General features: G+C 38.9%; 1 protein-coding gene across 4 annotated transcripts in view; it reads left to right on the top strand.

The window, feature by feature from the left end:
- The window catches only part of USP9X (ubiquitin specific peptidase 9 X-linked), a 128,990-nt gene that overhangs the window by 63,843 nt on the left and 49,601 nt on the right, over positions 1-15,546 (top strand). For 3 of the 4 annotated variants that reach the window (XM_029083039.2, XM_029083038.2, XM_029083040.1), the window contains exons 10-14: positions 201-353; positions 978-1,082; positions 3,741-3,947; positions 8,383-8,519; positions 9,773-9,906. In XM_029083039.2, coding sequence (XP_028938872.1) covers positions 201-353; positions 978-1,082; positions 3,741-3,947; positions 8,383-8,519; positions 9,773-9,906 — 736 coding nt within the window. Of the gene's footprint in view, positions 1-200; positions 354-977; positions 1,083-3,295; positions 3,366-3,740; positions 3,948-8,382; positions 8,520-9,772; positions 9,907-15,546 lie in introns of those variants that run through there. The other variant, XM_039914674.1, reaches the window with a different exon arrangement.

The raw sequence follows: 15,546 nt of genomic DNA, 5'->3' as shown, positions 1-15,546 counted from the left end.
GGAATGTGGTAGGTTGTTCTTGAAAATTAGGAATAGGAAAATATTTTCACCGTGTCTATGGGTTGATAGTTTAAAATTTTAGAAAGTGAGAATAGTTTATTTTGTAGGTTCTCCATGAATTAAAAAGAACCACGTTTTTAAAAAAGATTGATTTTTTCCACTGTCTGTTTTTAAAGTAACATTTTCCTGTTAAAATTTAGGAGTGGATACAACAGAACAACATCTTATCAATTGTGCTACGAGATAGTCTTCATCAGCCTCAGTATGTAGAAAAACTAGAAAAGATACTTCGTTTTGTCATTAAAGAAAAAGCCCTCACCTTGCAAGACCTCGACAATATTTGGGCAGCACAAGTAAGGAATTGGAAATGTTCTTAATCGTGTTCCCTCTGAGTGAGGAGTTAATTTCAAGTTTGCGTAGAGGTGCAGGTGCCATATCTGATTTGAGAGAGCGAAAGAAATAGGGAAGAAAAAATACCGTACAACATCTGGCAGAAGAACTTTTGATCACAAAACTCATTTGTACTAAAACATTCCAAAATCCTACCTCTGAAAGCATGATATGTTCAATTTTGGCCTAAAATGTTGGAAAATTCTTAAAGAAATTAAGTTCAATATTTCATTTACGCTCTGAGTAATTTCTTGGTTTCAAAGATGAAAGGCAAGGGATGGTAAAAAGGAGATCTTTTGCACCCAATGGTCTTTTCTTTCAGTTGATACTCATAAAATTGGAACTTTTTATAGAAGTTGGGGTAAATTTCCCTCTACTGGTTCTAAATTCCCCAGCTGTCTAGTTGTAATAATCCAGGGGCATTAAAATGCTGACCTAACGTATACCAGTAGTCTGAAGGGTGGGAATTATTTGAAGATTCGATTCTTAAACTGCCAGAATTTTTTGAAGCTAGAGTTTAGATAAAAGAGGAATTGAAGTCCATTTTTCAGTGTTGAAAAGTAACCCTTTTCTGTCCACATCAACAGGCAGGAAAGCATGAAGCTATTGTAAAGAATGTACACGATCTCCTGGCTAAACTGGCTTGGGATTTCTCACCTGAACAACTTGACCATCTTTTTGATTGCTTTAAGGTAATGTGACACTTCTATTCATTCACCCTTGACATGCTCTTTTAAATAGTGTAAATTAATAATACTCGGTGTGCACAGTCCTCCAAAAAAAAGCATACGAAAGATCCTTTTTTTGGGTAAATGGAAGTAATAGTGCTAGTCATAATTAAGTGTAACCTGTTGCTTCTTCAGTTTCCTCAGGCAGGAAGATGGAGGAAATAGATAACCACTCTCAAAACTCCCTTTTTTTGGGTATCAGCTCTGAATTTTGTGATTGCAGTTAAGAATGTTAGCTGAGTACTCCATTAACATGTACACTTCTGTTCATTCAAACTGTTTAATAATACTAGTAATAATAATGGTGTTTGTTACTGTGCACTGTAATAAACACTGGGATAAATAAGAGAGTCACTCAGTCCCCATCCCATACAGGGACTCAAAAGTCTTAAGGGGAAAGGAGAACAGGTATTTAATCCCCATTATAGAGATGAGAAAACCAAGGCACAAAGAAGTGAAGTGGCATATCTGAGGTCAGGTAGCAGGCAAGTGGCTGAGCTGGGATGAGAATCCAGGTCCCTTGACTCCCAGGCCAGTACGTCTTCCACTAGTATATGCTGTATCCCTGTTATTAGGTTGTAGCCGTTTCCAAACCTCTATTTTGTAGTCAACCATTTACTAAAATACACCCTTGAGTGCTGAGATTGCTTCACTTTAGGGTTGTCACCGAAGTTCTCTGTAGTCACCACTTGCTTTCACTGTATTTGATGTATTTGCAGAGCACTTGAAAAGAAGACCATGCCTTCAAAAGCATATTTCTCATTTTAATATTTCTCCTAAGAGTTAAAGGGCATGATGTAATCAGCAACCAATATTCAGGAAACGTATTAGGAACTTCGATAGGTGCAAAAATCGCATCCAGACCCGTATTTCATCTATAGAGAGTGGCAAAAGGATGACTGGAGGAACTCTGTGATTGTTGCCCTCCTTGACAGCTATTGTAATCATTAAGGATGCATCATCTAAAGCCTCAAACATTACCCATTATAACAGTAAGGAAGTTGGATGACATCTAGAAGCTTCTGTATGTGCACCAGGAGTTTCCGACCTATAAAAAACATACCCTCCTCTTCCTTAAGAGCAGCGAAAGGGCCGGAGCTTCGCAATTTAAGAAAGCTTTGGGCCAAGAAGAAACAGCTATTCCCCCTTGCTGCCCAACCCCAAAGTACGACTGGAGAGTGGTCAACAGAATTGAGGTTCGAATGACTAGTAATTTCAAAAGCAGTCCCGCTTCTCCCTTCTCAACCCTCAAGGGCTGGCTCACTTCTTTCTCTGTCACTGCCGAGGCATTCCTTCCCTATCAATCCTCTGCCCCACAGCAGTCGCCAAGACCCCTAATCTAACATCATAACTCAGTCCATCTGAGATATGCTTCATCATGTGAAGGGATTTATCAGACTCTTGAGTGGTCAGATTCTAGTTTTGAGGCATTAGAAGTTGGGATTAGAAATTTTCAGTGTTAAGTGTGGACTGCTGATACTTCTCATAATTCAATATTGCAGTGACATTAATGTGGAAAAATTGAACCTTCCTATATAAAGCTTGCACACCTATATAAAATGGCTGGTTTGCCCTAATTTCATTAATTTGTCATTGTCAGTAGATTGTCCTTTATTCAAAGAAGTCACAACTGCCAGTGAAATTCAGTCAATGAGAGCATGTGGCTTAGAAGGCCAACACAGGACCCCAGTCTCAGCCACACTGTGCCCAAATAAAGGCCATCCGTTGTGTTGTGTTGTCCTGCCTAATGTTTGCAAAGGCCTGGGCCTATTTTCTCTTTTGCCTCTTTGTCTTTCATTCTTTACTCTGCCTTTGCTCAGAGGAAAAAAACCTGGAAAAAAACACCCCTTTCCTGAGAGCAGTGCTCTGTGCTTGTGTTTCCTCAGCAGTTGATGCCCAGATTTCAGCTGAGATTGATGGATTCATTCAATCATTTGAGGGCTTGCCATGTGCAGAGCACTGTACTAAGTGCTTGGGAGAGTACAGTACAACAGTAAACACTCATTCCCTGCCCATAACAAGTTTACAGTCTAGAGATGCAGCATTGTCTGGGGATTTGTCCCACCGCAACTTTAATAATGCAAGAGAGTGCCCTGATGATGTCACAAACCCCATTCTTATCAAAGTCTTTCTTACCATAGTCCTTAGCCATGATCGGTAGTGAGAGGGCAGAGGTTTTCTCTTCTATCTTCTGCTTAGCCTGAACAAAACTTGCAGGGTCAATTAACAGCATTTAGTGTTCATTGGGTATAGTGCACTTTACTAAACGCTTGGGAGAGTCTAGTAGAATTACTAGACTTGATCCCTGCCATGCTTCAATTCTCATCCTCTCTAATGAAAGTTAATGAATGTCTTCAGTATGACTTTCTTAAGCACAAATTAAAAATGAAGTAAGAAACTGAGTGATGAGAATGGGCATTCTAACTGCAAAGTTTTTTAAACTGGTTTGTAGTACTTTTTGTTGAATTGAGAACTGAGGACTTTTTATTCAAACAAGATGGATGCAGTGTTTCTCAGTGACTATTTACAGTTCAGCAGTTGAATTCTAGAGTGCCCGGAAATATTTAGATGTAGACTTAAACGTCTTTTTATTTTAATGATGAAGTGAATTTTGTTTTCCAGGCAAGTTGGACAAACGCCAGCAAAAAGCAACGTGAAAAATTACTCGAGCTAATCCGTCGACTCGCAGAGGACGATAAAGATGGTGTAATGGCTCACAAAGTTTTGAATCTTCTGTGGAACTTGGCACATAGTGATGATGTGCCAGTCGATATCATGGACCAGGCTCTTAGTGCTCACATTAAAATCTTAGATTATAGTTGTTCACAGGTAAATGCAGAACATTATTCTCTCAGACCATGTTCTTTAATAGAATTAAGCTAGTTTGGAAGCCTTGCGGCTCAGGGTAAAATTAAAGCTAAGGTGTGTCCTCATTTTCTCTGGGTAGCAATAAGTAAACATTTTTAAAAAGTACTGAGAATGCTGGCTATCTTTGTTTCCTTCCTTTGTTGAGAGCCTGGAATGTGTTTATCAGCTCTGTCATATTGTTCTCTCCCAGGTGCTTAGTACAATGCTCAGCACAAAGTAAGCACTCTGTAAATACCATCGATTGATTCTCATGCTGTAATAGATGGATTTCTGAAACTCCCTTTGGAAGTTTCACCTCTGCCACTGATGATTGGTCATGGGTGGACTTTAGAGATTTGCTTATCCTCCCTAGCTTCTGATTCCCTGGGTCCCATCTGTGAAATATGGCTTATGCCTGCTTTCTAGCTAAAAGGAACTCTATGTGGGCTACCTACAAGAAGTTTTGACTTTTTTGAGAATAAGCCACTATAAGAGCATGATTGTTATTAAAGGCAACTTCTCTGTGCCACCATTTCCAGCTCTTTTGAGAAGGAAGAATGTACTTTCTAGCAGTGGAGTCAAGAGACAGGCAGGAAAGTGGAGAGATTACAACTTTTCCTGGTTTTGGTCTGAAGGTTTATTTAATGTGAGCTTTGATGTTAGATAGTTATCAAGGGTTTTCCGGTCATGTTAATGCTTTAGGGTAGTCCCTTTATCCCGAGGCGTGCTTAAATGCAAGCCTTTCTCTTGTTTGCTTTCATTCAGTTTACATATGTTTTTGGTTTTTTTTTCGGGGTTGGGGGGAGTTGTTATACTCGAGAATTTAGTATTCAGGATTTTGATTCCCCAGTCCTACCATTGACTCTCTATTTAACCTCATAAGTCATTTATTCTTTTGTTTCTATTTTTCCCACATTGCCACTCCTGAGAGTTCTTGGGATATTGTTTGAACTAATAGCAGTGGAAATCGCAAGACCCTTTAGAAATATAAAACTCAGCATGATCAATAATAGATAAATACTATTAACCAAAACATCTTAAACCGTTGATAAATTCAGGTTTCCAGTTTAGAAAAGGTAAATGGGTGTGAGCTCAGAAGAAATTTTGACTCTTCTCCCCAGCATTTATACCCACATATGATAGAGGTATTGTGCTCTAACTATCTTAGCTGTCAATCTTTAGACAAGTTAGAAAGACTGAATTTCATTGCTAATTCTGAATAAGAAAGCTGGAGGAGGAGAATCTAATCATTGCACTTTCTAGGAAGAATTAATCTTTTCTTCCTGCAGTGATCATAATTACCAAAGATTATTTTTCTTTTTTTTTCTTTTTATAGTATTTAAGTGCTCACTATGTGCCATGGATATTCCTAAGAGATTTAGAAATACCCCCCCCCCAAAATCTTGTTATAATAAAATAAGAAATCATCTTCTGCTATCTACCCCTCTTGCCCAAGCAACCTCGGAATGAAATGCAAAAAAAACCCCAACATTAATGCACATTGCTGTTAGATTTTAGGTACCTTTGAAAAGGAACAGTGGAAACACAAGCTCCCATAAATTGAGAGATAAAGTTGTGCTCTGCAGTGATGGAGCTTAGTTTTAGGAGAGCCTAATATGTAGCATGGAAATTTGAATGTCTTTTAGATGGTGGACTTGGGAGCTGTTTGAGGAACAAAGGTTTTTTTTATGGTATTAAGTGTTTACTCTGTTTCACACACTGTGCTAAGCGCTATGGTAGATTGAAGCTAATCAGGTTGGACGTGGTCCATGCTGCACATGGGGTTCGTGGCCTTAATCCCTATTTTACAGATGAAGTAAATGTGGCCCAGGAAGATAAGTTACTTGCCTAAGGTCACACAGCAGATACGTGGCAGGCCTGTGCTCTAATCCACTACGCCATGCTGCTTCTTAGCTTCTAGCTATCCACAGTTCAGGTGGGAACCTAGGCAGAGAGGGCTTTCCTTTTTGTTATCAGGTTAAATTGGACCAGTCAGCTTCAAAAAGCCACCTATGTGAAAAGTAGTACTGTCTATTTGGGACTATCTCTCAAAGTAGGATAGTTCAGACTGCCATTCCTTTGGAGTTTCAAGGCTCTAACATGAATGGTCTCCCTTGGCTTGCAGCATATCATCATTTGAGGGTTCTAAATATGATTCCAGGTAGAGCTCAGCTCTTGTGTCTTTTGTTTTGTACGGTTCCTTTTCTGTTAACAAATAGTCAATATTTATTTCTTTGCTGGAAAGATTGTAAGCTCATTGTGGTCAGGACTGTGTCTACCAGCTGTTGAATTGTAGTCTCCCAAGCACTTAGTATAGTGCTCTGCCCAGAGTAAAGTGCTCAAACACCATTGAATGTTTGATTCCCAAATCCACCATAGGTGTTGAATTGATCCAATATTGCCCTTGGCATTATGCTGTGGTCTGAAGCTCTTAAGACAATTTGAGCCAGAACAGATCAGGGTGTACTGGGGTTCAGGGGCCCTTGATTCCTGTGGAAACAGAGGAGTGACCTAACCACTGTCATCTAGGGTAGGCCTTGGATCTCCCCCAGTTAGCTATACACATGGAACTTACATCCATGTCTAGCCTAGAGCAGCCCGCCCCAAGTTATCCGGTACCCAGAGCAGCATCCTGTATCCCTCCCCCCCCAACCTTGTGGTGGGCCTTGAGAACACTGAAACATTCCATGTTAGGGGCTAGAGTCCTGAGGTGTCATAAAGATAGAAGGTCAAAAAACAACACTACAGCTTTAGGTTTGTAAAGCTTGAGGGTGAAACTTTTCAATAACTCCTATATTGAATGGGCATCTTAGAGGCTCAGCTGCCTTCAGAGTTAAGATGACTTTGCATAGTCCATCCTGAAGCAAGTATATACTTAAGGCAGAATGCTTCCTTCCTTAGATAAGAATTTAACAATTCCAAAATATAAACAAAATACACTTTACCACCTGCCCAAAAAGCGGGTAAAATATTTTTAGGATGAAGGTCTGCTCTGCTATAGCAATTCTGCATGGCGAGATCAGCAGGCAAGTTCCCGGGTGAGGAAGGAAGTTGATCTGTCACTTCCCATTTCTCTCTTGGCCTCCTTCTTACTGCCAAGTACTTGAAAGAATAAAACAGAAACAAAAAGATAGATATTCCCTGTCCTTTAGGTGCCCTCAGCCTAATGTGGGAGACAGACCAAAATTATAGTGAAAGCAGGAGGAATAACTGAATAAATATATACATAGATATATAAATAAATTATGCATATGTTCATGAGTGCTGAGAATGTTTGCCCATCAAATCCCAGACTTTCCCCTGTATCATCTCCTCTCATCTTTGGAGCTGGACCTTCATCATTCCCAGAAAGGAGAAAGTGAATGTAAGCAAAGATGTGCTTCTCCTTTGCCCCTTTTGGCAGCTCCAAAGACCTAAGCAAAAACCTTGAAACAATTAAAAAATTAAATCTCACCAAAGAAACTTTTTTCCTTGGAGTGGGTACTGCTTCGTGACACTGTTTCTCTTTTGAGGAATGGACTAGGGATATGTGCATGTCTGTTTCCTTGCTGTCATTTGAGACTGTGTGCATTTTAATTCCTCACAATCCCATACTGCCTTTTTTTCTTCCATGGCACTTAAAGATTGTGATCTCTTTTTGCAAAAAAATTTGAAAGAAGCAAAGGATTGTGTTACTTCTTTGTATTAGTGTCTGCTTCCCCCTCTAGACTGTAAGCTCACTCTGGGCAGGGAACGTGTCTATCAACTCTGTATTGTGCTCTCCCCAAGCACTTAGTACAGTGCTCTGTATATAATAATCGCTCAATAAATGCCATTGATGATATTACCAAATCATAGATTATAGTGTTTGGTAATATGATTGAATTAAAAGCATCCAAAGAGTAAAATTATGTCAGAGGTCAAAGAAAATTAACAACTTGAAAGCCTCATAAAATTGCCAAGAAGCAGGAGGTCTTCTGGTATACTCACATGCAGGCCAGTGAACTCCAAAATCATTCAGTGGCAGAGTATGAAAACTTGATAATCGATCAATTTTAAAAAGCAAAATCCTCCATTTGATCAAAGGAATAAGGCTCTTCATGTAACAGTTGTTTAATTTTGCTAATACAGTCATGTGAAAGTATAAATGAATCATCTTTAATATTTAATAGTAATATATTACTATATATAAGTAACAATGCAATAAAAAATGTATATCAAGGATAAATGGAAATGAACACTAAGCTGTATTCAGAAGTGACAATTTTCAAAATTAGAATTGATACAGTCCTCACCATTCCCATCAAGAAATTGATATTCCACCCATTGCATACTAGAATTAATGCCATGAAGATGTGGTTATCATTGGACCTAGGAAATAGAGTAAAAACCCCACTGAAGTGGTGTCTTTGTTGAACTATTAATTTTGCTCTTTAAGGATCGAGACACACAAAAGATCCAGTGGATAGACCGTTTTATAGAAGAGCTTCGCACAAATGACAAATGGGTGATTCCTGCACTGAAACAAATTAGAGAAATTTGTAGCTTGTTTGGCGAAGCGCCGCAAAACTTGAGGTAAGGCGAGGTAACTTGTTTTTAAGGGAACCTTAGTGCTTTTCCCATGGAGAACTTATGGTGCTATTTCCCTACTCTTAAAATTTTACTGTTATTTGTGTTGAAGTTGTTTTGGGGGGGCGTGTGGGGAGTTGAAGATTGAATGGGGTGTGAAAAAAAGAAGGAAAGAAAAATAGGGAGAACCAATCAAATTCCATTTCACATAGTTGATAATTAGTGAAGATTTTCAGAATAATTTCGAACGTGACATGAATTTAGGAAGTGAAGTGCTTCCTAAACAATGGGGAATTAATTTTGTTGTGTTTGCTTTTATTCTTTCAACCAGTTTCTAAAGGGGGAGGTTTTTTGGGGTTTGTTTTGTTTTTTGCTTATGACTTGAAATAAACTTGTGAAAGTCGACATTTTGATAAATTTCAACACAAAATGACATTCGGAAAAGAAAATTGAAGGGTTACATTACTTTAAAATTCCTAAAAAGTGATTATCTTCAAAAGGAGAATAGGTGTTTGGAGTGTTGCTCAGCGGATTTATTCCTTTGTGAAAGCCTCCAGTATTCCCACTGTTCATTTTATAAATAGAACCCAATTTTTCATCAGCACTTCTCTTCTATCTGTAGCTTTGTTTGGCCTTGCTTAGATATATCTGTATCTAGATAACTGTCTATATTCTCTCTCTACATATCTTTGTAGGAGCGAATAAGACTTATTTTCAATTTTGCCACCCCACAATGAATGTTAGCGTGGGGCATCCCCTGTCGGTTTATACCCAGCCAAAGTTCCATACCATTCTGTTCCCCACTGAACTCCTCCCCTTGACCTGAATTTCAGACCTGCTCTTGTAGTAGAGAAATCTTGCCCCTGGCTCCTTTCATGTCCCTGCCTCCAGATCCAGCCAGACTTCATTCCTTCCCCCTCGGAGAATCAGGACTAGGTTAGCCTGGCAGACAAGCAAAGGACAGCAAGAACCATAATGATAGAAAACATCCCTGAAGGAGTACTAGGAATGAAAACATTTCAGAATGCAGATCTAGTCACTTTGTGCGCGAAGGAGGATGAATGCTGGTAGCAAGGTATTTGGCCCTGGGTCTGGAACATTTAATGTGTTTTTCCCCTACTGGCACAATTCTATTCACCTGTTTCTCTGTTTCATTGAAAGAATAGATGGTTTATTTTTGTGTTTACTCATGTACATATACAAGAGGCTAATTTAATTTTGTTGGCTAATAGGCTTTTATGTACATTTTACTTTTTTAGTCAAACTCAGAGAAGTCCTCACGTATTTTATCGTCATGATTTAATTAATCAACTTCAGCACAATCATGCCCTGGTTACTCTGGTCGCCGAAAATCTCTCTGCTTATATGGAAAGCATGAGACAGTATGCTAAAGGTAAGTGTTTTTCATTCAGATTAATCGTAAAAATTTCAGAGTCCAATCATTTATTACTCTAATAAACTTGAAAGGCAATTCAGAGAAGATTTCATTACGAAACATCATAGGGAAGGCAAGTTTTTTGGTAATGGAAGGAATGGTAGTTAATAGATGGAGAAATGGTAGTTGGTTAACATTTAAATATTTTTAAAAGTGTGTGGATTTATATAATGGTTTTCCTTCAAAGATCTCGGGCCATTTGAATACATAAGAATGTACCTTGAAGGCACAACGTATAGGCCATTAGGAAGCAATTCACACTACACAATCCTTAATATTAATAATACTAATATTAAGGAGAAGCAGCATGACTTAATGGCTAGAGCATGGGCCTGGGAGTAAGGTCGTGGGTTCTAAATCCCCGCTCTGCCACATGTTTGCTATGTGACCTTGGACAAGTCACTTCACTTCTCTGGGCCTGTTACCTTATCTGCAAAATGGGGATTGAGAGTGTGAGCCTTGAGTGGGACAGGGACTGTCCAACCTAGGTAACTTGAATCTACCTCTGTGCTTAGAATAGTGCTTGGCACATAGTGCTTAACAAGTACCATAATTATTATTATTTATATCAGTTGTAGTGGTTGGACCTGTTCAAATGGTACTACACTTGCATATGCACATCTTGGGGTAAATACATTTGTAAGAACTCGTAGACTGTAACCAAGGGGCACTGACTGGATGCTTGAAAGAGCTCTGCAGTTATAATTTTGGCAACTTAGCAGTATTTGGTGATTGGCTACCTGAGTGACTTCCAACTCAGTGAGCTGGAATGAAAATAAAAACACTGGAGAAAAGAGATTGCTTCTTTTGTATCTGGCATTAAACATTGGATTGTTATTGCTTTGTTTGGAAGGCAAGCAAACTGGTTTTTCATAAGATGAGTTGATGCTTTTTCCATACTGTCTTTAGGAGCAAGTATGCATTTGCACTAACAGGTAGCACTTTGGGGTGAAGGGGGAACCTTTAACCCCACAACACTTACAGACATATTTATTTTTGTGCCTGTTTACTTGTTTTGTTGTTTTATATATCTGTAATTCTATTTATATTGATGCTGTTGTTGCCTCTTTACTTGTTTTGATGTCTGTCCCCCCCCTTCCCCTGTCTCTTGTAGGCAGGGGTTGTCTCTGTTGCTGAATTGTACTTTCCAAGCATTTAGTAGTGTTTTGCACACAGTAAGCACTCAGTAAATACGATTGAATGAGAATATCTTTAAATTATGTATTATAGTATTTATAGCAATGTCTGCCTCCCCTCCTCCACTATAAGCTCGTTGTGGGCAAAGAATGTGTCTGTCAACTCTTTACCTTTTAGAACACCTCATACAATGCTGTACACATAGTAAGCGCTCAATAAACGCCACTGGTGAAAGAAAAGAAAAATTACCAAATGCGGCACTGAGGTTTGGAGGCAGCTCCCAGGCTGCCATTGACTGGGAGGCCTCATTCATTCATATTTATTGAGCGCTTACTGTGTGCAGTGCACTGTACTTAGCTCTTGGGAGAGTACAGTACAACAATAAACAGACACGTTCCCTGCCCATAAAGAGCTTACAGTCTAGAGAGCGGGGAGCCAGACATCAGCATTTTTGAATTAGTCATTCAGACTAACAATTCTCAAGACTGTCATTTTGTAGAGTAGATGATGAAAGTTCTCAGAGTAGCCTCTCTTATTTTGTACTGTTTTGCATTTTCATATTTGGTTGAGCAGACTGGTTTTTGGTGCAGCTGTGGGAAGATGAGGGAGATTTTACCATCAGCAAGTAAAATTGATAATTTTAGTGGTTTCTCCGGCACTACTTTAACTTCCCCATCCCATTGCTTTTCTTTTTCCCCACAAATGCTTATTATATGCCTCAGGATCATTTATTCTTAAAGAGCTGTAAACCCAAGAATCGTGTCTCTCTCTCCTGAAGAATCAGACTAGAGGCAAGGTTACCCCTGCCTGTAAATTAATCAACAGAGATTAAGCCATGATCAGTGAGGCTTCCAGCAACAATGTTTTTTAATTATATCCTTTATTGTAGGCTGCTGAATGACAATTTGAAATACTTCATCTGCCCTGGAGGGCAGGGGGGAAGAAAGCAAGGGATTTGGGGAAGAAGGAAATATTGACGGTTAATGATGTTAGGAATGAGAGGAGCAAGGAAATTTGGGAATATTTTTGATATTCAAAAGGAGCTACAGGAAAGGGAAAAAGTTGATGTTACTAAGTGATAAATTGGTAAGGAGTAAGAGAGAGATGGAAAAGAGGTTTTGCCTTCTGGGGAGAAGAAACGCTTCTCAGAGAAATACTCTGCAAAGTGGTCTGCAGTTAGGAAGATATAAGGAGAGATGTAAGACTGAAGTAGGTGGTGTGAACTGCAGTTCAGAGATGATACCTGATGTCAGTTTTGTATTGTATGGGTATTAAATCTTTAGAATAGCATAACTGCTAATATGTAGTGTAAGCCGTACCAGAATTGTAACTTGATTGTCTTAATGTCTGCACCATTAACTGTTATAAGAATAACCTAATTAGAATGCCTCACTTTCTTTTTGAACTTTGTAGCCTGTGCTCAAAGGTTCTTACTCTTATCTAAAACATAAAAATACAGAATGGCAGAACTTGGGCATGTTAGCTGTGAGAAGCAGCGTGGCTTAGTGGAAAGAGCCTGGGCTTTGAGTCAGAGGTCATGGGTTCGAATCCCGAATCTGCTACTTGTCAGCTGTGTGACTGTGGGCAAGTCACTTAACTTCTTGGTACCTCAGTTACCTCATCTGTAAAATGGGGATTAACTGTGAGCCTCATGTGGGACAATCTGATTACCATGTATCTACCCCAGCACTTAGAACAGTGCTCTGCACATAGTAAGCGCTTAACAAATACCAACATTATTATTATTAAGACTGTGCCCCATTTGGGAACAGGGACCATGTCAGAACTAATTTACCTTTGTCCATCACAATCCTTAGAACAGTGTTGGATGCATAGTATTTAAAAGAACACCAAAAGAAGAAGCAAAATTCAGAATGTGTTTGTTAGAATGTAAATTCTTGACTTGCTTTTCTTGGCAATTTAGGATTCACAAAACCCTTGTGATTAAGTGAAATACTTGCAGTGTTTCAGGCAACTCTAGGAAGAAACTACACTGACATAACTAGGTTGAACCCCACTTCAACGAGAGTAGGTATTTGCCATCTAGATGTCTTCCTACTCCCCATGAAAATCTTACCACTCTTGTTATTTTCAAAGGCTAAGCTGGATAAAATATTTGAGTGTTACTCTGAACTTCTTTAACCCAAAATTTAAGTACTTTCCATTACCATAAATATTGTGAATTAGGATTAATTCACCTTAAGTCCATAAAAAGAGCCCATACAGTTGCTGGAAACTTAGTAATATTTCAACTAAGCATGTCTTTTTTTTTTCAGTTTAATCAGACTGCACATCCGCTAAAAATGTTGTGTGCCTCTTGCATTGACATAAATATTAGTTACTATGGAGCTTACATCATTTTGAAGAGTATTTATAAAAATACTCTGTTTTCTTTTTTCCTTAAAATTATTGGGACATTGTTTATATTTGGAAGTCAATTTGGGGCATGGTAATAGCAATAATAATTGTGATATTTGTTAAATGCTAATATCTGCTAAGTACTGTGTTAAGCTTTGGGGTAGGTACAAGATAGATATTCAGGTCAGACCCAGTCCCTAACCCACACAGGGTTCACAGTTTAATAGTAATAATAATTGTGGTATTTGTTTAGCGCTTACTATGTGCCAGGCACTGTACTACGCTCTGGGGTGGATACAAGCAGATCAGGTTAGACGCAGTCCCTGTCCCATATGGGGCTCATAGTCTCAATCCCCATGTGACAGATGAGGGAACTGAGGCACAGAGAAGTGAAGTAACTTGCTCAAGGTCATACAGCAGGCAAGTGATGAAGTAGGGAGAACTAATCCTGGGTCCCCATTTAAGAGATGATGAAACTGAGGCACAGAGACCATAAATGACTTGCCCCAGGTCATACAGCATGCAACTGGAGTGCAGGCATAATTTAAAAGTGCTTCTAGAGAAGTTTGCTCCGAGAGAATGAGCCTTACCTTTTCTTCTACTCCCATTATATCAGATGAATCCAGTTTTCTTTCAAGCTTTCCTGCTCCAAACGTGTAGATTTGAGAGGCGAAAGTGTAGGCAGAATTACTCTTTAGAAGGTGAAAGCTGCTTTCTGCTTAACAGCTCATCTAGAAAAAGGATCCGATTTTCATGAAACTTACAAAACTTGCATTTGAAGGAAATTTAAAGCAGGAATGGCATTGGAAAAATGTAAGGGCTGCACCTGGAACAATCGTGGCCTAGTGGGTAGAGCAAGGGCCTGAGAGTCAGAAGGTCATGGGTTCTTATCCTGCCTCCGCCACTTGTCAGCTGTGTGACCTTGAACAAGTCACTTTACTTCTCTGTGCCTCAGTTACCTCATCGGTAAAATGGGGATTGAGCTGGGGAGCCCCATGTGGGACAGGGACTCTGTCCAACTCAATTTGCTTCTATCCATCCCAGTGCTTAGTACAGGTCTTGGCACATAGTAAGCGTGTAAGAAATACTGTCATTATTATTATTTCTTTCCCTAGTGTTTTATACAACAGTAAGCTCTCAGTTATTACCATCAACTGATTGAGTCTCCCTGTCCTTCCCCCCTATTCCCCTTGTTAATATTTAGATTACCTTTTTTTTGGTCAGTGAATCCAAAGGGAATAACCAGTAGCTTCTCAGAGAAAATAAAACTCCACATTTCTTGCCTCAGTGGTTGGAGAATCGGTACACATATTCATGTGAATTCTTGTTAATCCAGTAAATGTTGTACCATTACCTATCCTACCCTTTCTTTAAAATTATTACAAACCTCTTATTTGTGACGTTTTAGGTTTTATTCTACCCTAAAGTGCTTTATTATAGGTGATCATGGTTATAATATAATTTTACTTCCTTTGAAATATTTGTTTCTAAAATTTTATAAAAACAGATTTGCTTTCTTGTTTGAATGCATTAAAAAGTGGTAGTCCATGGTGTTCAGCAACTCATGGCAAGGTCTCTGTCCTGCTCATCTACACTGGTCTCTTTGTAGGTGACAGCTGAACTAATGAGATATTGTAAATGTCAAGATCTTTTTGTGAACTGGCATGTAGGATCCTCATGTCTCCTTCATCCTAAATACAAACACACACACACACACACACTCTCTCTCTCTCTCTCTCCATCCCATGGGAACTTCAAAGTAACTGTGTGAGACAAAATAGTTTAAAGTGCATTTATTTTTTTAATGCAGAAAATTGGAATTTTACAGTATGAATGTCTTTTTCAAAAGTTACCCATTAAATTCATTTGAGCCAATAATAAGTTTTTTTCCTCCCCTCTTGGTTTTGCTTTTTGTAAAAAAGAGCTTGGATGCAGAGGGTGTTAATGGATCCTATGACCCTGATCTTCAGGTTACTCTTTAATGGTCACAGGTTTAGTGATATTGTTGAATTTCTGAGGAGAGTACAGAAGGTGTGTTATGACTTTTCTTTGATATTAGTACTGTTTTCATTTAGGGTGTTGATGATTTTTTTTCTTTTTTTT

This window comes from Ornithorhynchus anatinus, chromosome 18, assembly GCF_004115215.2.
Source record: "Ornithorhynchus anatinus isolate Pmale09 chromosome 18, mOrnAna1.pri.v4, whole genome shotgun sequence".
Taxonomy (NCBI): Eukaryota; Metazoa; Chordata; class Mammalia; order Monotremata; family Ornithorhynchidae; genus Ornithorhynchus; species Ornithorhynchus anatinus.
Note: the sequence above shows the minus strand (reverse complement) of the source record. Positions and strands in the feature narration are given on the sequence as shown.